Below are 23138 nucleotides of genomic sequence, written 5' to 3' on the forward strand. Positions count from 1 at the left end.
TAAATAAGTAATGTCAGATGGTAAAGAGTTTACCTAAATCAAATGTCTGGTGTTAATAATTGGCATGATTGACTGCATCTGAACTGAGCAGAACTACTGAGGGTGCAGTGTAATTGTTTCAGCCTGTGTGGCTGTGGCCATCACACTAACATACACACAAATCTTCCCTTCCAAAAAAATGAAACTGGGCAGAAACTCGGCTGTGGATTCCTCTCGAAAGTGTTATTTCATCCATGGTATAGATTTGTTTATTACACATATTAAAAAAAGGTTGTTCTTTGAACATAAAAAACATACAAAAGACGATAAATTGTACATTATTTCAAAGTTTTAAAGTTGTGGCCATGGAGATTGTTATAAGCATGTTTTCCCTTCAAATAATAAAGGAAATGCTTTAATTCATTATTATTGCTGAATTCATGAGGAAAAGCAAATGCATTAAAGACAAATATGATAAAGGAATGAATACATTTTGAACCCAACATTTTAAAGTTTGTTTTAAATGATGATAAAAAAAAAGTAGCACAAATATGTGTGTGTCAAATCTGCATCCTCAAAGTGTCCTCAAGCAGACACAAACAGCAGCGTACACAGCTATTGAGCTGTCTACTGTACTGTATAAAAAACATAAACTAAATGCTGTTCTCCTTTTTTCTCATTTGTACTTCAGCTATAAAACCTAGGCGCAGCCAGATGAGTAGGTTGCTCTTACTCACCCACGTGAAATAACAGACTATAACCGTAAAAGAAAATTACTATAATATTCCAATAAAGAGTCTGTGGTTCTCGGTGGTGAGTTTATAGTTACCTCACCGCACTCCATTGTATTTCACACTTCCCATGGTATTACTTTAATATCCCTTCCATTTTCCTATTGGGAATTAGAGCAGTAATATATACGCTGAGTTTTCATATTTTATTTAAGATATGACTGTAATATTCCTATATTATTTTTATTGGCCTAGATGTCATTGCAACATAATGCAGCCCAATATGAGAGCAGGCTCCCTGCTTGAGCCCTCCCTCCGCCTCTCGTGTCTACATTTCCATCCCATGGCCGTCTCTAGGTGATTTAGCGCCGCCAGTCTCAAGCAGGTGTCCAACATGGCGATCACGGGAAGCGGATCTCTCCCTATTCCTCTCTTTGTTTTCGTGATTTCAGTGGCGTTTCTTTCAAAAGGTAAGTTTTGAGGTGTTTTGTGTGCGTGTGTCTGTGATGCAGAATTCCCCGCTTTACAAAGCTAAAGCCATATGAGTACCGGGGAGAAGTTGTGGTGCGTTTGCGCGCAAGATGCGCACAAGCTTCCTCTGAAATCTCAGCATCACTTTATATCATTTTGATTCCGCCGTGGACTCCAACATTTCCACGCTGTGTTGGGCTACTTATCTCGTAATTTGAGCGCTAATTGTATAGGGTGTTGTCCTGAGTTGTACTGCAATAGACTACTACAGAGGAGTGCTGTAAAAAGTACTATAGTGCTGCACAATTACTAGACGGAGACAAAGTATGATAATCGGGTGAAATACTTGTACAGTATTAAGTCCTATAGGGCAAGTTGGAGGCAACGCACAGTGAATCGTGGCTCTTTTATTGTGAAATGAGAGCGATTCTCCGGCAAAAAATATGACTCAAACGCACTTGTATCTTAAGTCATATCGCATCACCCTCCATAGTCTCAACTCAACCTATACAAATCTCTCAAGTGTGTGCTTCAGGTGCGCTTTGGAAGAAAAACACGCATTGCAGCTCTGGTCTCGTACAGTGTCCTCTGGCCGCACAACTGCAGCCTCTGATGCCAGCCTGTGTTCCCGCAGTCCTTACTTCTGCTGCTGGCAGGGATGCTACACATGTACATCTGCCATGTCGCTGTAAGGTTTTTTTTATTTACATTCTCATTTTTTACAGCGTACAACCGCATGAGCAGTGACGCCTAAATGTGGGCAACTAGTGTAGTCCCACAGTCCGATCATTTCCCCCTTTTTCCCACCGCGGTTGCATCAGAGATGCATGCGTCAGTCTTTTTTCCTGGAAAACCTATCTGCTGACGATACTGACTGCTTGAGAAGCGGTTAAAATGTCAGCCTGCAGTCGCCTTAGATCCCTCCCAGATCTAGGATGGACATGTTGTGTTGTCAATCCGCGGGTTGTTAAAATGGCAAGCAACAGTTGCGAGATTTACACTTGAAGTCCACTTGAAACTTCTTATTGATTCCTTTAATGTGTCTGAAATTGCCATTAGTGGTTACACACATTCTTATCTGCATCACCCATCAACAGGTATGCAGAAAACTCATAAAAGCCTGTGTTGTGTTTGAGTGTGTGTGTGTGTGTGTGTGTGTGTGTGTGTGTGTGTGTGTGTGTGTGTGTGTGTGTGTGTGTGTGTGTGAGAGACTGAGAGGGAGAGAGAGATTGGCAACCTGCTCCTAAATTGAGGTTACGAAAGGAAATGTCTTTAACAGTGGGATTTCCCCCCTCCCTCACTGCTTACAAGGCTTACATTTCACAGTTGTTGAATTTATTATGGCCTCTGTTGAATAGCAGTTGAATGTCATTTACAGCACTGTGTATCTTCTCCTTGTCACATTAAGTTAATTAACCTCTCAGTCAAATAAAATAATGCATCATGAATGGGCAATAACCTCGAGCTCAATACCCCGAAGGTTGCAGCAGCAGGAAAATGATAGCACGGTCTCATGGTTCAGGTAAAATCCCCGAGCCAGAGAAAGTCTGATCTGACCTCAGGTTTTTCATTTGTTTGATTGTCTTTGTGCCAGCTGCTGGGAGCAAAAATACCGCCCAAGCTCTTGCTTTGTGAAGTGCTGACAGTCTGCTTTTTTGACAGCTTCCAATTTTCCTTTGTTAATAATCCAGAATGAGTGGATTTGAACTTTGTCCTGATATGTGGTGAGAGGAGAACATGCCCGCTAACTGGATGCTGCTTGTCACAATAGGTGTTCAGTTTGTTAGAAAGAAACCATGGAAAGAGGGCTGATTTAAAGAGAGGCCAGGGCACCATAACAGGAAGTTGTTCCTACAGTACAGTGAGACTGGCAAATCTAAAAACATGCCACTGGTGAGCATCTGGTTAGGAAATGCTGACATGTTGTATTTGAACAAGAAATCATTTTACCAGTATTTCTACCCCTGCGGCTCCTGGGCCTATTGTAGCGTATCAGATGGTCGAATTTCAGAAGGTTGCATAATCCCATTTATTGCCAGTTTAAAGTCATTCGTCAGGGCTGAGTGATGGTGAAGTGGATCAATACGAGCTGTCGTGAAGCCTCAAGGCGCAGCTGAGAGACGGGATCACAGAGAAACAAAAGGAAACATACAGTTGTTACAGTACTCTTGGTTGCCAGTTGGCACGTGACAGGGTGAGTAATTGAAGATGTCCGTCTCTTGCTGCTTATGGCGGGGTTTGGCTTTGAAACAGATACTGCTGAAAATCTGCTAGCAGTATGCTGCTCTGCCCTCAATCTGTGTTTGCTTACAGTGTGTGTGTTCTGGTGGTTTGCTCGTTTTTGTTGTTTTTCAGTTACCAAACAAGTGTTGATCTCCTTATGTGTTTTTCTTCTTCTCTTTCAGTGGTACGTATTGTGGCTTACAGAGAGTACATCCATACCTGTTTGCATTTTCAAGGGTCATCTAGAGCCAGTGGAAGTATTCAGATCCTGAATTTAAGTAACAGTAAAAATACTTCAGTACAGCACAAATGTAATATAATAGAAAACTCCAAGGCTGTCTCTTTTTACACAAGTAGTGAATGCCTTTATGGAATATTTATGTTAGACGTAAAATAATTCTGATGTGTCAGTTTCTTTAAAGAGAGTGCCTTGGAGTTTTTGTAAAGTTTTGCATCTAAATATATACATATCCAGAAAAAAACCCTCTACCAAGAATATGTCCTACCCAACCATTAGTACACTTCAGCCCTTCATTCAACATTTAGCTTTATAATAATATGTAACTATAAAACATCAAAAATATACTTAGGGTTCTCAGAATACTATTTATGCAGAAACATTCACCCTATGAGTGTTGGCTAAATTCTTCTTTTTCACACACAGTAGGTTTAAAATACATTTTCTTTATTAGCCAGGGAATGGGTTTGGGTCTAAAATGTTCTGTAAAGTGACTGCAGATATCAAATAAACATTCTGTATTTGCCTTGAATGAAGTAAAGAAGAAAACACTAAACAGAAATATTAAATTGCAAATACATTCAAATTGCACTTAAGAATAGCGCTGGAGTAAGTACTTAATAGACACCTCTAACTAGGACCATAACTAAATCATCTTCATTATAGAGTTATCTGTCAATTACTTTCTCAATTATTTAATTTATCCTTCGATCTATAATACTTCAACAATTATAAAAAACTCTCTAAAGCTGAGGTTATGCCTTCCAGTTACTTGTTAAGATGAAAAGCAGCAGAACTTCATTATTGTGAAGCTGAATCCTAAGAATGTTTGCTAATTTCACTAATTTCATCTTCTACTTGTTATAAATACAATATAACCGCCATACATCAGTGCTATCTCTGTAGCCAACTGAAGTCGCCTTCTCGTCACAAACGGTATAAAATAGCACTTACAGTATAGTATTTCAGGATGAATTTAATACCGCACTTAATGGCCCATTGATATGTGCCCGCTTGTGAAGTATTTCATCGCCGGTACGTTCGAGATCACCACAGTACATCATTTGTAACAATAATAAACTCTTCTATTTAAAGAAATTGAATTTATTGCTCATTCAATTTACATTAAACTCTGCTTAATAAGCCTCACTGTAATTGCTAGATAATGCATGGCACTACTTTATGCGGTGGCAGCTAATCTTCCTGTTAGAAAGGGAGGGGCTGGCAGAGAATTGGCAGCAAATGCATGTAAGGAATTTAGCCACCGGTAACAAAGTATGTCTTGTGGGCTCAGCTGTTATCATTCAGAAAAGACATCCCACCTCCAGGCTGTGTTTCTCTGCTGTAGCTGCTTTGAATGTTGCTGCTGTGTGTGTGAAGTGAAGTTCCCCTCTGTAAATGGAATGTTTTTAACCATAACTACCTTGTCCAAGCATGGCAAGTGTGTGAATGTGCGTCGGCGATCAATCTTCATGCTCCCTTTTGAGATTGCTTTTTTGAATAGGATCTTTAAAATTCACTTTAGTATTGGTCCTTCCAAGTCAGAGTTTGGAGCAAGTCAGCTACAGAATGAAGTTGGTTATGGAGGTGCATGTTAGAAGATAAAGAAGTAATCTTTTTCTATCCTTGGTTTTGTGGAGTCTCTGAAAGAACACAATCTCTTACTTAAAAACATAACCTTGGGTGCTATGAACAAGGGTTTTTGAACACATGCGTAACAGTTGTAACTTCAATTAAATACTGTATGAGGTTGTAATGTCAAGGTCACATAAGTGAGTCTAAAGACATTCTATCACTATGACTCATGCAGTAACTAGAAACTGGGGACATTTCTATGTAAAGAATTTGTACTGTGGTGTCAAATTGAATGACAAACTGAGGACGATGGAAAATGTGTCTGTCTCTGTTGAAATGTAGTAAACAGTCAATTAGGAGAAACAGACAGATGACGGGTCCTTTCATGATTGTGGGGACAGAAGCTTCCATTCATGACTGTGCTGTGGTAATGAGGAGGAGAGCTGATGTCTCTGCTTATGAATATGACATTGTTCTTGCTGTTCCCTGGATCTGAGAGACCTCACTCTATTGGCTGCGATGCTCAGACAGTGACAATCAGGCCCACAATGAGAAAAAAAGGAAATGCAATGTTTTTGTTTTGAAAGGGGCATAGAGTGCACATTAGTATGGGTGATGGAGCAATTACAAGCCACCATTAAGGCCGTGAAGCAGTCAAAGCACAGTAGGCTACTTTCTCTGGGTAAATATCCTCCATTAACCTGCACCGTTACTGTACCGTAATTCAAAACAAAAATAATTAAGAAATAAGATTCCAGTTCAGAATAATTATACTTAAAAAAAGGACATCATCTGTCCATTCATCTGTCTCTCACACATAACACCACAGAGGCCAGTAATTGTGTTTTCACAAAGGCTGGATGTGATTCAAACTTTGGTGCCTTTTAAACCTTCCCTATTTTATTGCAGTGTGCTGTATTGCCAAATACTTTTCAAATAAAGTTGTTCAGGGACTGCGGGAAGAAACCATCTGCTGTTAAAGGCTGAATTCTCTATATTCAATATTTGCTGAATTGTCTCTTGTCAAGTTATGATTTCAATAGATACACTTCATATACAGCATGTGCAATTAGGAGAATCCCTCATGACTTTGTGGATTCTTTGACTTTTCCTCTTGCATCAAAAGGAGGTATTGACAACGTTTAGACTCAACAACGATTGAATTGAAGACTGCAACCAATTTGGTCCACACGTTATTTTCCCCTCAGGATCAATTGAAATATTTTTAATGTTTTCTCAACCTTTAATGTAGAGCCACAATTATCATTGAAATAAGGAGATACCTAAAGAATATACAAAAAAGAAAAATCCCATTCCCATCGACCTCAGTACTAAATGTTGAGTGCTACCTAGCAGCTATGCCAACATGGTAAACAGCTGAACATGTTAACATTCTGATGCCAGCATTAAGCACACACTACAGACCCAGAGAGCTGCTCTCTAGTCTCTTTGTCTTGTGTATCTGTAACCATGAGTTTTTGTACATTTATGTCAATAACAGCCATTTGAAGTAGGCCCTGTTTTCATGATAATCAAGATTTTCAACAATAGATTATGATAAGTGTTTCTTTCTGTCATTTGACATTATGCCAAAAATCTCTATTAAAAAAAAGCTTAGTTAGTGTAACGGCCCGTCCACACGGCGGCGTACGTTGAAGCTTCAACGCTTCTGCCCCTTAACTTTGAATGGGGTGACGTCACGCTTCGCCAAACTGCATTGTGTCGCTTCAAAAGTTGAGCAATGTTCAATTTTTGAAGCTTCGACGGAAGCGTCAACCAATCAAATCATATGCCAGTACAAGCTCTAGCCAATCCAACCGCGTGCCCTTGTGTCCGGGGAGGGAGATTCATGTGATTGGTTGTTGGTCGAGTTTCAGACACGCCCACCTGCAAGCTTCAACGCACGCCGCCGTGTGGACGCTGCGTAAGGCTGGTTTAGAATGATTCTGATTCAGCAGGTAAGCATTGTATCTGTTATATTTTTGATTTTCAGTTTTCAATTTAATTTATTGCTCCGTTGTGGGATTAATCAGATTGCACTGACTGGGCTAAAGAGGGGTTTTCTTAAATGTTGTCAGAAGTTGGAAAAATACATCCTAAAAAATGTACACTGATCAACTCGAAAGGGCCCTTTACATATTTTGCTTACTCATCCTTGCTTCCTATGCAATATGTAAACCCCACTGATCTGATTCTCACAAATATGACATAACATATTTCATCAGAGCATTACATCATATAAAATAACACTGTTTGCGCCTGAAAGAGAATCACAATTACAGCCAAAAAAAAAAAAAAAAAAAAGCTTATTTCTTATTGATGATGATTGCAAGCAGTGAACTTACCCTTTGCTCACTGTGACCTTGTTTCTTTAACATATTGTGGACCATCCAAAGTCCATAGATTCTTTTTTTTAATGAACTATGCTGTGTTCAGATCAGTAACAGCTTAAGGGTATTCAAGAAAAAGAGAAGCCTCGAGAGTGGATGAGTCTTAGACCAGAAGTCACAACATTAGGACTAAATAACTGCTGATCAATGTGGAGGAGAAAGGACTTTGTGAGAGAGAGAGAGACTCTGATCAATACCTTCAGTTATCGAGCTCCCGCTAAGCCACTGCTTCAATTGGAAGGAGAAAGGTTCGGGTGCTTTAATCACCAGCTGCAGAGTGTTGGACTTTGTTTGGCCAGCCTTATCATCACATAGTTTACTATTTTTAGCAACAATCAGACATTAATAAATTCACAATGTGCACTGTGTTATCACGCCAGGCCATTTACTTCTATTGTAATCTGACGGCGACAGCTTTTGTCTATCTGGCAGAGCTCAGTTGCTGCACCTTGCATCTCAGACAACAGGAGAGGAGCAGCTCTTGTTTGGGCAGATCTGAGACTGATAAAAGAACCCACTGTGTACCTAGACTCCTCTGTAAGCAAGGAAGTAATGCTACTCCCCTGGAAAAGAATCACAAGTTAACGTAAAGGTACTATGCAGTATGCACAAGTGAGTGCCAAGAGAAAACTAATCAATAAAACTTGCATTGCTAATAGAAAAACAATGTGCTGCTGATGCCGTGCTTTATTCTGAGATAAGAGTAGAAACAAATCAAATTATTGCTTATATACAGAGATATTGCGACAGGCAGCTAACTCTCCTAACAGCATCCCATGGAATCAGTCCCTCCCTTTATGTAGGAGTGCGGTTTGAAAAAATGCATTTATGCAGACTGAATGAAATATTATTCCCTGACACAGCAGGATGTAGCTAGACTTGGGGACAACAGTAGAAAAGCCAGGTCCTTCCAACTTCCTGGATTTCTTTTCAGCAGTGCCTCCATTACACCCTAATGTTCTTCTAATTGTATTTGAACAACACACTCAGGGTTGCCAGCTGGAAAGAACAAATAAGTATTAAAAAAGAACATTAAATATGCCTAAAAGGAAAGAGAAACTGTCGTTTTTTCAACCGTCTCATTATTTAGGATGCAAAATCTTCCTACTAGCGCCTACAACCCAACAACATTCAATTTATACATTATAAAAGAGGCATATCTTCGCATTAGAGAACCTTTACCACATAGTTGGTGATGTTTGACTAATTGGTTAATCTACAAATCATCTCAGCACTACTGCTACTGTACAGGTAGATGTGCAGATTTGAAGAAATTTGATATGCTTTCTTAATGAGAGCGAGATGATGACAATTATACCACTATTTTAAATAATTACCAGGAGCCTTTGAGCTTACAGTAAGTTAGCATTAAGACTGGAAACAGTAAGCAACTACTCTTCCTAAAGATTAAAAAATCTTTCTTGAATCTAAAATAAAATCAAGGTTGCTTGGACCAGTTGCTTAGCAACCATTGGAAACCAAGAAATAATTTGGTAAATAACTCCATGTAAAATAGCAAATTGGACTTGCTAAACTACATCTTTCTTATATGAAAAAAACCAAAACATTATTGGTTCATTTCATTTTATGTTATGGTTTAAATGTGATGGTTTGGAAACATCAGAGTGGTATCAACGTTCTTCTCTTTAACTATTGGCAAGAAAGAGAATGTTTGTATTTCCTATTCATTTGAGTCTGTTAAACAGTGATTATCACTAAAGGGTTGGGTATATGTTATTAATATATAGACCATTTTGATGGCATTCATTATGATTTAAATAATTGGTTTTTTTATATCTTCATTGAGCATCTACAATGATGTTTAAAAACTGATCATCTTAAAATAATTTACATCTAATGCTGCACGACTTTCTACCCCCTCTCAAGGTGATGCATAAGGAAATGTTGATGCTGTTTACACAGGAGAGCTGTTGTCTGACAGGTTGATGGTGCATGCCTCGGGGGCATCATGCTCTTGAGTCACCAGCGTGACGATAGACCCATCTTAATTACTCAGATACAGCGCCATAATCTGTCATTGTCAGGCTGATCAAGACTGTGCAAACCAAGCACTGAGACTCATTCAGCCAAACCAGAAGCCTATTGATTACTTCTCATACTTGAGTCATTGCACTGCGCAGAGACATGGGAGGCAATAGAGCTAATGGAAGAGGGAAACTCAAAGTCACATTGTTTACATCTGAGATGACAGGTAAATGTATTTGGAAGGAAATATGGGCTCGATCCATTGCTCTCAAATAGCAGTCGGCCTGTAGCTAACAAGCAAAGTAAAGCTGCCAAACAATCAACTGGCCAGCAGTTCAATAATGAGCACACCAAATCAAATCCTGCTTTGTGCTACAGTAAGCCAACTGAACATTTGGATTTGTGAGTCTTTATATTAATTTACAAAAGGCAACTACAGCCCTCACACATAAACCTTTCATCAATATTACATGTCATGATGTTTCTATCTAAGCAAATCTTATGACTTGTGTTTCATAAGTTATTGCTCTTTTCTTATTCTCACTTACTGTAAACAGTGCTACAAAATAACATGTATTGTATTCTGTTTAGTATATGAAAATCTAAATACTGAAATATTTTAACAATTAATATTTTTCAACTTCAGAATTTGCTAAATTGTATTATCCAAAACGGGATAGGATTTACAGTATAGCATTGTTTTTTAGTGGTTTCATTCCATATTTGTTGTCATTTAAGAAGGACTTTGTGGAAGTATTTGTCCAAAAATATTAAATCAAACTAACAAAAGTAAACTGTAAATGCTGCGTTTTGTACACTTCAAATACTTCAAATGCCATACCAGTTCATATAGCGTAGCAAACAAAAGCAAAAACAAATTAAATATATAACAATTAAATATTTTGGTAATTTATTTGTAAATCTTAGATTTTTGGGTACCACTTTACAATAAGACTACCCTTATAAAGGATTCATAAAGGGTTTCTAATTAGGTTATGAATTAGGTTGTAAACCCTTTGTTAATTCTCAAGAACCATTTATAAACCAGTTCTAACAGTTTTCATACATCAACACAGGCTCACTATTTGGCAAGATGACTAAGCCTTATATTGGCTACCTAGCTTACTTCGTCTTCTTCATCAGCCAACATCCTTGGTATCTGTTGTTCACTGAGCTGATTCTCCCCCCATCCATCTTGATGTTTCTTGGCATCTCTTTATGACCATTTATTTACGAGTTACTAACATTTATAGTTGTCAAAATGGAGCCTTATTGTAAAGTGTAAAACACATTCCCATGTATTAATGAGTTACTACCATTTCTAATAAGGCTTAGCAGTACAGATAAATGTGGGCTCACTATTTGGCAAGCAACCGGTCACAGTTGCCCTGTTTATCTCATGTCTTATAAAAGCTTATTAAGGATTTATAAAGTGTTCACAGCCTGATTAATAAATTAATTACAAACTATTCGTAAACCCTTTATAAGGGTAGTCTTATTGTAAAGCGGTGCCAATTTTGGTACATATTAAAGTAGTTCACCTTTCGTCTTTAAAGCAAAATCAGATATTAGAACTTTTGCAAACAAATTAAATTGCAAACCGTGTATCTTCTCTTAACACGTTTTATTCATTATACTAATTTATTTGTATTTACGGTTTTTACTTTCATATGTATAGATGTATTTTGTTTATGTTTGCTTCATTTCTTCCCATTTGGCTTTCATATGGGTGTTAAAGGTTGGTTTCTTTTGTTTCTGTTGAGTCTCCTTTAATGAGCTTCGGGCCTTTAATGGAGTAAACAGTGCACATTTTTTCTTTATCATTATGTGTAGATGTTTATTTTCTTTTTCTTTTCAACACCTTATATAACTTTCTTATTAAAAGTATTGTACAACTTACATAGTACAAACTAGTTTTAGTGCTAAAAGCACTCACCATAGATGGATGTGGCAGACCTTCATTAATGCTATTCATTTGTCAAGATAAGCCGATTCCACTTGTCAGATTTCCACTTCACAAGTTAATTCTTTCATCTGTCCTCTGTTCTTTGTTCCACCAGTGCCTGGAAAGAAAAAAATAGAAGAGCCATTGTACTTGCATATATAAATATACTCAAAAGTGTACTATTTTTAATGCTGCCTCGGGAAACTGCTCTGAAGTTTTGTGGCTTCTTTTGGGAGTACGCACCCATTGACACTCAACAAATGTACAACTCTAACAAATGATCTTCCTTTTTATTTACAAGTTAACAGACACAGTCAGGTTAATACATTAATCCATTCCAACCTCACATCCAGCTTCAACATAACTGTTAACTTAGCGCTGAAGGCCAAACCATTGTTTTCATATACACAAACAGGAAAAAATGTTTACGACAAACTCGTACGAATACAGTAGATAAGATGTGTGCAGTTCTCCGACAGAATGACAAAGTGGCAGCTCTGCTCACTCGGGTACTTGGAGAAGGTGTGTGACAGCTCCTGAGAAAGAGGGAACTTTAATATGAAAAATCCGTCATTTCTGGCTAAGAACTTATATGGATGTTATTTTTCTTGTAAGTAGTCATTTTGTTTACATAAAAAGCTCCTGCTATTGTGAGAGCTGTCAGTCCATTTACAGTAGTATACGTTGCATGTATGTAAGCACCATTTACTTGCAAGGGCTATATTTTCATGCGAGGAAATGCCACAAAACACATTTTGCACTCTTATTTTCTTGAGGCGCAGCAGCTCAGTAACGGTATCATTATTTCTGAGTTGTAAACAGGATAATTACTGGAATTGTCAGTTAATGCAGCCATAGACACAGTTTCAGTTTTGGAAGTAGACACTTTCAAGTAAAACTTATGAAACAGTTCATAATAAGAATTGAGTTTGAAAATGGAAATAAAACCAGACATTATATTTGTGCTCATTATTATTTAATTATATAACAATTATACAATTATTTATCGTGTTCAAAATAAAACTGAACATCTGGTTAAAGTTTGCATCATGTCTCAGAGAAAATATTGCCTTTCAAATAAAAATGTAAAGGATATATAGATCTCATGTTATTACATTTTACTCGGAATGGACATACAGAAACAGATGTTATCCGGCACTTTCAATAAAACTAATAAAACAAAACCATAAAGTGGTTCACAGTTGTCTTTTATTGGTTTTCAACTATAAAATAAATGAAGTCTTTAAATAAATGTAGTATCTGAGAAATATGTGAGCGAAACTCTGTGGTCTCAACTCTCCAAATGAAAAGTATTGTTTAGTCAGCATAAGTAAAACTTAGCTCTGTATAGGAAGACAAAGTGGCTTCTTTCTAAAAGCAGATATCAATAAATGTAAACAGCGCTGGCCTAGGGATGTCATTAAAAAGAATAGCATGTCTAGACCTCATAAAACCAAAACATATTGTTATTTGGAAGCAGCAGGAGCTATTGCCTGTGAGCACTAAGATGACATCCATCAATTTAGGGTTTTATTGGAAAATGTAGATAGGCTGCTTGGGATATGTAAATGATTTACTTAGCATAAAGTTTTGCTTGAACAGGCAGGGAGATAGTGTAGTTAGTGAGGGCAGGGAAGTATGTGTGTGACAAAAGCGATATTGAAGCAAAAGCTGATTTCCCAAGCCTGAAAGAACCACGATCTGTGCATGAATAAATAGGCTGGACCTGCACAATGCGGATTATTCTGCTTCAAATATCAGTAGACTTAAGGGTTGTCAAATGGCATACATTTGTAATAGGGTTGTTGTACATGATTTCATTTTTGTCACTTGTACCCAAATGTCACATCTTCTGAGGTCTGCGCTGATTGTTTCTCTCTCTGTGCACAAATTGGTGTTTTATTCCCTCTGCCTTTTTATATTGTACGTTCTGGCCAATTTAACTGAACCTCTTCACATTTAAAGCTTTTCTCATTGAATTTCTAATAATATGATGGCAAATGGAAACTTTGTCTGTGGTAACATAATAGATCTCAGACAAATCACTATTATTACTTCCTGTCGGTGGAATATGACAATATGCAATATGCAGTGTGACAGCCACCAGAATAAAAGAAATTAACATGGAAAAACAATTTATATTTGCTACATGAAAGTTTGTAAAAATCCACCGCACATTTTTGAAATGCCACAGCTTCAAAGCAGCGAGCATTTGCATGCAGTTGTGTATCATTTTGACATGTTGGCCTCATCTTTCAGTAAATCTCAAATCTACATTTATTCAAATGTGTTCAGTGCGCTGAAGGTTGACACTGCATAATCCATCAAAATGTTTCATTTGAAGAGAGGGGCTGGAATTATTTGAATCATCAGAAAGCAGCCTTGCTTGTGGTGAAGCAATAGAAGCTCGAGAAAGTTTTTGCAGGTAACAAAAGATGATCTTAAAAGCCATTGATACACACGGCGTGGCATAGGAGCCTTTTCTCTCAGTCTGACCTCGTCTTCTCTTTTGTACTACTGTGTTCGAAAACATAAACCAATAAATAATGTCTGTTATGTGATTTGTAGTGTGATATTAAAAAGGGTTTAGGTTATGACCATGTAGGAATTAACATTTTTGATGGTTTTGATTTGAGGACAGTCCTTGTGAGTTAGTATAAACATCGTCATAACATATTATTTTATTGTATTATTTTTAAGGTTGCTAAGAGCTAGCTCCTCCCTGGTCATGCTTTCACATTTTAAGTGGCGAGAAGGCATAGTGATATCTTTGACAATTATCACATTTCCTCAACTTTAAGATTCGTAAACACCTAATTATCTATCACCTCTAGTGCCACATGTATTTTCAGGTGGAAGTTGTTTGTTACACAGTTTGTGTTACTGTGTGATGTTCTCTCTCTTGATGTACTTTGTTTATAATTGAGGATTCATCTTCATAATTATTTCCTGATCCTCTCTGCCTTTACCTACGTCTTTGGTTGGTGTTGTGGTTGTTTTAGTCATGATTTCTAGAAAGAAAAGGAACAACTCAAATCTAATATTGCTTTATCCAAATATCCGATACTAAGAAATGTCATGCCATTGCATGAGAGATATAGGATAGTTTATTATTGCTTTTGATTTATAAAGAGGAAGAATATGGATGTGGTTGAGGCTACTATCCTACTAACGTGCCTAAAGTGTCTTTTTTATATTTTGTATTAAATTATGCTGGGTTTAAATTCCGTACTTGTAGTAAAATTGTATGTGTCCACTCTTTATTTGTCCTAGTGTGCAAGACTAATGTAGAACCGAACAAAGATGTGTTTCAATAGATGTCTTTTCAGTGACTTCAGTCAAGGTTGCACTTCAGTCCAAGGTATTACGTGAGGCTTTCATTTACACAGATCTCGCATCCCCGCTACATATGTGTGTGGCTGAGCTGCAGCTTTTTGTCCCCTTTGTCCAGTCTCAAGGTTGGAATGTGTGTTAAGGGACCGATGTGTAGAAAAATGAATTTAGCAGCATCTTGCTGTGCCTCAATCACGGTTATAACTGTACGCTTAATACAAGATACATACAGTGTTTTCTTGTCAATCAAAAAGGAATTTCAACTCTCATTCAGCAGACCTCATCTTTTATTTAGTTTAGTCTTTGACGCCAAGCATTATGTCAAGTCATGTCCTTTTTATTTTTAGTTAGGATAAGAAAACAATGACTTTTTGCTTTCTTGCTGCTCAAAGTTTGATAAGAAGATAGCACTTTAATTTCTGGCCTCCTTTAAATTAAGCTACAGTCAGTGGAGTATTAGCTTGGTTGAGCATAAAGACTGAAAGCAAGACTCAATAATTGTTATGATCAATGATGAGAATATCTATCATTATTTTGTTGTTACTGTATGTGTCATAGTCCTTTGTACTTCTTTAATCAGTGCAAAAACCAGAGTTTAGAAGTATCAGACTTTACCCAGCGCTGAGATTAGTCACTTTCTTCTTCTCCAATCCCAACAGTTTTCTTGCTTGTCTCGAGAGTAAACTAAATATATTGATTGTGTTAATAACTGAGCCTTAGAGGCGTGGTTATTATTTATTTAGTTTACTTTTGGTAGGACCCAAGCTAGATGTTTCCCTGTTGTTTCCTGTCTTTGTGCTACGCTAAGGTAATCGTTTAGTTTATTTAAAGGACCGATAGTGGTATTGTTTTCTCCTCTAACTCCCAGAAAACATTTCCTGAAATGTCAAACTAATGCTTGATGAAGAAAAACCTCATTTAGGGTACAGAGAGTGGAGGACTGATGGATATACAATTTGCTGTTTTTTATAGTTACGCAGTAGACCGGAATTACATAAAAATTACAATAAGTTGTATCAGAACTTGGCAAAGAGAAGGCAAAGTTACATGTCAAATATGGGATAAAGGTCATTTCGGCCTTTTATTCAGTATCTGGAGAGGGAATGTTGCGCATTTCTGTGTCAGAAACAACAGGAAAGTTAACAAAGAAAAAGTGTAAAGAGCAGCATTAAAGTCCTTTATACATTCTGCAAACATCCATCCCGCAAAATGAAGAGATACGCGTTGTCTCTTTAAGTTGATTAGCAGCACAGGTAGATAGAAAGAGAGCAGAGGGAACTTTCATGGTCGACACAAAGAGCCCATGGCTGAGACTTCCGGTTGGACGAACATGTGAGGGCTGCGTTGTCTCGTTCTCCCACGACTTTACTTTCTACATTTAATTTAAAACCACCGAAGTTGAGTTAAACCCGTATTGTGTGAACATAATTTGGAATATAGATCAGAAAAAGCCGATGTGTTGCCGAAATCTGCATTGAAAACGGAGACGAAACAGGCAAAAAAGACCGAAACTGCTGTCTCAGACATGGCTAGCATAATTAGCCTGCTTGAAGAGCACAGAGCTAGCTCAGAGCTAGCACAGAGGGAGCACAGAGCTAGCATTTCAGCTGACTTCAAAGCTGCCTTTGCGGTACTGGAGGCGAAGCTGAACCAAACGCAGACCACAGTAGCAGAACATGGAGAACAAATAGACTCTCTTGAGACCAATGCCAATCTGCAAGATCAGCGACTCCGTATACTCGAGGAGAAGTGTGCGGTATTAGCAGATAGCAATGCTAAGCTGGCTGCGAAGACCACAGATCTGGAAGGTCGGAGCCGCAGAAATAACATTAGAATCATTGGACTTCCTGAGTCTATTGAGGGACCCCGGCCTACAACCTTCTTTTCTGAGCTTTTGGTCGAGCTGCTAGGCAATGAAACTCTCCAATCCCCTCCCGAGCTGGACCCTGCACACAGAGCGCCGGCTGCTAGGACGCAGTCAGGGGCGAGACCGCGAACTGAGATATTGCGGCTGCATCGCTACCAAGTCAAGGACCTGATTGTCCGGGAGGCCCGCAAGAGACGAGGGGATCTCCGCTACCGTGGGACACCAGTGCAGATCTACGAAGACTTCACACAGGAGGTTCTCGAACAGCGGGCGAAATACCGAGACATCATGTCAAAGCTGTACAACCTAGGCCTCAGACCGGCTCTTCTGTTCCCTGCTGGCCTGCAGATCACACTTGGAAGCGGGGCTAAGAAAAGGTTCCCCTCGCCCCTGAACGCTGTAGCCTTTGCAGCTGGCTATGAACGCGAGCCGGCTAACTAACCACTGATGTTGTGCTAGGCTAGTGGTGGCTGAGCTAGGCTAGGCTAAACCACGCTAGCGCTGCATTGATGGTGGACTGGGTACGTTACAACCGTTATGTTTGGACACAATTGATTGTATAATCTAACGTTACCTAGCCATGACAGCGCACAATGCGACATGTGGTCTACATTAATTTTTTGTATGATTACATTTTTGTATTTACATTATATACCCGGGGTGTTTTTTGCAGTTTTTCGAATGTCCTTGTTAACTCGTGCTGTTCACAATTGTTTCTGGGCACTTTACAGCCGTCGTTCTTTTGGGACGTAATTTATTTTATAACTAACGTTGCTCGGCCATGACAGCACACGATGTGACATGTTTACATCTATTTTTATTTAATTTAATTTTTTTCATTTTTGTATTTACACTCTATACCCGGGATGTTCTTGCACTTTTGCAATGTTCTTGTTAACATTTGCCGTTCACAATTGTTAGACTTACTAAGGAGGTTGTATCTGCATGATGTGAGTACTGAGACACCTTGAAGAAGGAGAGATGATTCAGGTAGGGAAGTTATTGCCAATTTCATTGGCAGATGGAGCTCAGGGGTGGGGGGGAGGGGGTCTAGGGCATGGGAGGAGGTGGGAGGGAGTAGAGGATGGGAGGGAGAGGGCGGGAGAGGGTGGGGCATTTATTTTGATGGGGCTATAGGTTTCCATTTGTTTGAGGCAGTTGTTTCATTTACATTCTGTTTTGTCATCTTTATCTACACTGTTCTCTCCATTTTTAGTATTGGATGTTCTAGGGCTGTTCTTACACCTTCGATGCTGTACGCGGTGTCATGGCTAATGTAACTGGTACAGGGACTGGTGGTGGACAGGCGGTCAGGATACTCTCTTGAACACTGGTGGGTTGAATGCTTCGGTGAAACGCACAAAGATTATGACACATCTTAAAAACCTGAAGGCGGATATAATGTTTATACAAGAGACACATCTATGTAAATCTGATCAGCGAAAGCTGAATAGGCCGTGGATTGGACAAACGTTTAATTCACAATTTAACCTAAAGACAAGGGGCACAGCCATTTTAGTTCGGAAAAAAGTAAATTTCACCCCTACTAATACAATTTTAGATCCAAATGGACGTTATGTCATCATTTCTGGTACACTCTATCAGAAGCCGGTCATCTTAGTTTCTGTGTATGCTCCCAATTGGGATGATCATAATTTTGTGAAGTCGCTATTCTCCACCATCCCCGATTTGAATTCCCACCTATTGATACTGGGAGGAGATATGAATTGTGTTGTAGACCCAGCACTAGACAGGTCTAGTTCCAGAACTGTGGCGCCCTCTAAAACGGCAAAAACTCTCTCTGTTTTTATGGACCACTATGGCTACGTCGACCCGTGGAGATTTTTACACCCCTCGGCTAGGCAATACTCTTTCTTTTCCCATGCACATCGTTCATACTCTCGCATAGATTATTTTATTGTTGATAAAACATTTATTTCGTCGATTGTCTCTGTTCAGTACTCACCGATAACTATATCAGATCATTCTGTGATGCTGGACCTTTACTTTGATCATAAGCCTAAGGAATTTAGATTCTGGCGTCTTGACCCTCTTTTACTTTCTGATGCAGCCTTTTGTGAGTGTATTTCGGAATCAATTACATTCTTCTGTGAGACCAACCAAAATGAAGAGACCTCTGCGTCCCTACTCTGGCAAACCCTTAAAGCTTTTCTTAGGGGTAAGATCATCTCGCATACGTCTCATGTTAATAAACTTCGTAGAGCACGCCAAAGAGAACTGGAAGAATCTATAATTAATCTAGACAACCAACTATTTTCCACTCAATCACCTGATCTATTTAAAGAACGGATGGGGCTCCAAACAGAACTTGACCTTCTCCTAACAAGAGAGGCTGAACGACGACTCCTACATTCACGAGGGTCTATATATGAACATGGTGATAAAGCTGGCCGTCTCCTGGCCCACCAACTAAAGGCTAGGGTTGCCTCGAACCAAATCACCCAGATTCGGGACGGGTTGGGCTCTCTCACTTCTGACCCGGGAGAGATTAATAACATCTTTAAAACCTACTACTCTCGTCTCTACACGTCTGAATCCCCTGATAACGAAGATCAACTACATACATTTTTGGATAAATTAGACATGCCCAAGATTTCGACTAACGACCAACAGACACTAGATGCCAAACTGCAGCTCGCTGAGATTAAAGAGGCAATACAATCCACGAACAGTGGCAAATTACCGGGACCTGACGGATACCCGGTAGAATTCTACAAAAAATTCTCAAATCAACTGTCCCCATTATTATTAGATATGTTTAATTTGTCGTACGACCAAGGCTCACTGCCGCCCACACTTATGCAAGCCTCTATCTCTCTGATCTTTAAGAAGGACAAGGACCCGTTGAGCTGTGCATCATATCGCCCAATCTCGCTCCTTTCTGTAGATGTGAAAATACTTGCAAAAATGTTTGCTCGCCGGTTGGAATCTATTATACCCTCCATCATTTCGGAAGATCAGACGGGATTCATAAGGGGGAGGCACTCCTTCACAAATGTCCGAAGACTTCTCAGCGTCATCCACAGCCCGCCTTCTCCTGCTGAACCGGAGGTTGTCATATCTCTTGATGCTGAGAAGGCCTTCGACAGGGTTGAGTGGGCCTATCTGTTTTCTGTCCTTCAACAGCTGGGCTTTGGTCCAGGCCTCATCTCCTGGGTTAGACTTCTGTACTCTTCTCCTCACTCCTCTGTATGTAGGAACACCCAGCGCTCCAAATTCTTCCCTCTTTTCCGCGGGACACGTCAGGGGTGTCCGCTCTCCCCACTACTATTTGCAATTGCTATCGAGCCATTGTCGATTGCTCTAAAAGCAGAGAGAGGAATTAAGGGGATTCAGAGAGGATATATCGAACACAGGGTCTCATTATATGCTGACGACCTTCTTCTGTATGTGCGCGATCCTATAGCTAGTAATCCACACATACTCTCACTTTTGAACACTTTTGGTTAATTTTCAGGATACAAATTAAACATCCAAAAGAGTGAATGTTTCCCTATCAACCAATTGGCTGCAGAATTACCTCCGTTGTCGTTGCCTTTTAGAATATCCAACTCAGGGTTTAAATATCTGGGCATTGCAATCACGCAGTCTTTTAGTGCGCTACGGGAACAAAATCTTACTGTCCTGACGGCAACAGTCAAATCTGACCTACAGAGGTGGGGCCATCTGGCACTCTCTTCAGCAGGAAGAGTTCAGACGATAAAAATGAATGTACTGCCCAGATATCTATACATCTTCCAATGCCTACCTATTTTTTTGCCTAAATCTTTTTTCACTGCTATTGATAATATTATTTCCTCATTTATTTGGGCTGGTAAACATGCAAGAGCTAGTAGACCATTACTGCAGAGGGACAGGTTCCTGGGTGGGCTTGGTTTACCTAACCTTATGGGTTACTACTGGGCCACAAACACACACAAGATCATGCTCTGGTTCACTTCACCCCAGAGTGACTGGTGTCTTGTGGAGGCCACTTCAAGCCCTCGCGTGTAGCACTCTGCCCCTTTCCCCCTCACAATTTACATCTAACCCCGTTGTAATTGGCACTTTAAAGATCTGGGCACAAGTTAGACGTCACTTTGGTTGGCTTACTCTTCCTCAAGCGACTCCTGTCTGTAACAACCATCTATTTTTACCAGCCACAATTGACCCCCGATTTTCTCACTTGGAGAGGGAAGGCCTCCGCTGCATAGGGGAGTTATACATTGATAGCCTGTTTGCCAGTTTTGACCATCTACGGGTTGCCTTTAATCTAAGAGGATCTGATTTCTTTAGATACTTTCAACTAAGGGATTTTGCTAAGACCCACTCTCCACAATTCCCCCAATCCCTGCCTCCCAGTGGAGTGGATCTTGTACTTAGAGCAAGAACTTTGTCTAGGCGCCATGTCTCTTATTTTTATGAACTTTTTTCTGCGGTTGATGAATCTGCCATTAACAAGATTAGAACTAATTGGGAAAAGGAACTACAGTTCACCTTCTCTGATGACTTTTGGAAGGAGGCCCTGAGAGCCGTTAACTCATCCTCCAGTTGCGCTAGACTCAGCCTAATACAGTTTAAAGTTCTCCATAGACTACATTATAGCAAGGCTAAGCTCTCCAAGATTTATCCAGATAGATTAGATGACCGGTGTGATAGATGCTCCCAGGCCCCCTGCGACCTGACTCACATGTTCTGGTCATGCCCTAAATTATCTAGCTTCTGGCAATCTTTCTTCGAGTGTATTTCTGAAATTGTAGGTCTAAAAATCTCTCCATCCCCTCATGTAGCTATTTTCGGTAGGACCCTAGATGAAATCAACATTAAAAACACTCACACCAATGTCATTGCCTCTACCGCCTTGATTGCTCGTAGGAAAATCCTTCTTTTGTGGAAATCTCCTTTACCTCCCTCTTTTAAAATGTGGCTGAGTGATACTATGTCTCTTCTAAAGTTGGAAAAAATTAAGTTTACTCTCCGGGGTTCCTCGGATAAGTTTTACGCTCATTGGAGGCCACTGATCAGCTATGTAGACCGTCTTCCCCCTGATATGGTGTCGCTGTAGGGATTCTCCCTTTATTTATCCATCTATAATTCTGATATGATTACTCCCCTGTCGGCCACACATGCAGCTCATGTGACATCCCTGAATATGTGTTAGTATGTGTACATGTATGTATGTATGTGTACATGTATGTATGTATGTGTGTATGTATGTATGTATGTATGTATGTATGTATGTATGTATGTATGTATGTTATGTATGTATGTATGTATGTATGTATGTATGTATGCAGGTATGTGCATGTATATTATTGTATCTATCATTTTGTATTGTATTGATGTACTGTTGCCTCAGTGCTCCGGGAGAGGGGTGGTTGGGATGGGATGAGATGGGCGGGGTTAAGGGAAAGTGAGTAAGGGTTCTTTTGGGCGGGAAAAAAAGGAAAATGCCTTAAGTGCTGTTACACTTTTGTCTTACATGTGGATAAAAATACTTTTGAAAAAAAAATAAAAAAGAGCCCATGGCTGAGGAAGTGTTGAATGACAGTTGCCTGGGCCTTCAGGGACGCACCCGTCAGTCAAAAGATATTGTAAATGTAAGCAACATTATTAGGAAAATGCTGTCACCTCGTGCTTATGCACCGCCTAAAGTTTGAAATTGTGTATTAGTAGAAAACAAGCTGTTAGTGTGATGGGTGACATGCGTAATGATGTTTAATACTTCCCTAGACGCTCAAGCAGACAAACTAACTGCATGTTTGTTTTTGTCTGCGGCCATCGCTCTTTGTGTTGAGTAGGTCACCTCGGAATATTCATCACCTCTTATGTCATCAACGCTGACGCAATTTGCGGCAAAACATCTCACTCTTCACACCGTGGCCGCGTATTGCCAACATGGACCAGACACGCCATCAGGCATCCACAATGGCATAATTATGGAGTATTAAACCGTCACAATGACATATCAGTCAGACAAGATATGCAAAAAGAATAGTTGGTTTACCCTATCTCTCGTCAGAATGGCCTGCAAAATGGAGATTTGTTTGCTTGTGGATCATAATTACAACTGGTATTTATGAGACCCATCAAGCCTTCAAGAGGAGCTGCGTTTGAAGGTGACTCTGGGATGCGTCACATCAGACTACGGACACAGTGAAACAAGGCTTTCAGACGTGCTGTCTCCTCTCACCAGGCCTTTTAAATCATCATCACTCTAGCCAGCTGTATGATGGTTCACATGATATATCATCTGTTGGAGCTGCAGCATACGCACCACCAGCAGACAGTGACAATGAGTCTGGCAGCGAGCCGTCACCCGTTCCAACAGCCGCAGTCGTTTGATGCTTCTGTTTCCCATTATTAAGCTATCGCTTCCATGCTGTTGTGTTAAGTGTCA

The 23138-nt window shown here is 39.6% G+C and overlaps 1 protein-coding gene across 3 annotated transcripts in view; it reads left to right on the plus strand.

Moving 5' to 3' along the window:
• Positions 1 to 962: 962 nt before the first annotated feature.
• The window catches only part of cadm1b (cell adhesion molecule 1b), a 136063-nt gene continuing 113887 nt past the window's right edge, over positions 963 to 23138 (plus strand). Inside the window, exon 1 of one of the 3 annotated variants that reach the window (XM_079678309.1) lies at positions 963 to 1180. In XM_079678309.1, the coding sequence (XP_079534435.1) occupies positions 1105 to 1180 (76 nt within the window). In that variant the 5' untranslated portion in view covers positions 963 to 1104. The remainder of the gene's footprint in view (positions 1181 to 23138) is intronic. The other 2 variants (XM_079678308.1, XM_079678307.1) reach the window with 2 other exon arrangements.

The sequence above is a fragment of the Notothenia rossii genome, assembly GCF_949606895.1.
Source record: "Notothenia rossii genome assembly, chromosome: 4".
Lineage (NCBI taxonomy): Eukaryota > Metazoa > Chordata > Actinopteri > Perciformes > Nototheniidae > Notothenia > Notothenia rossii.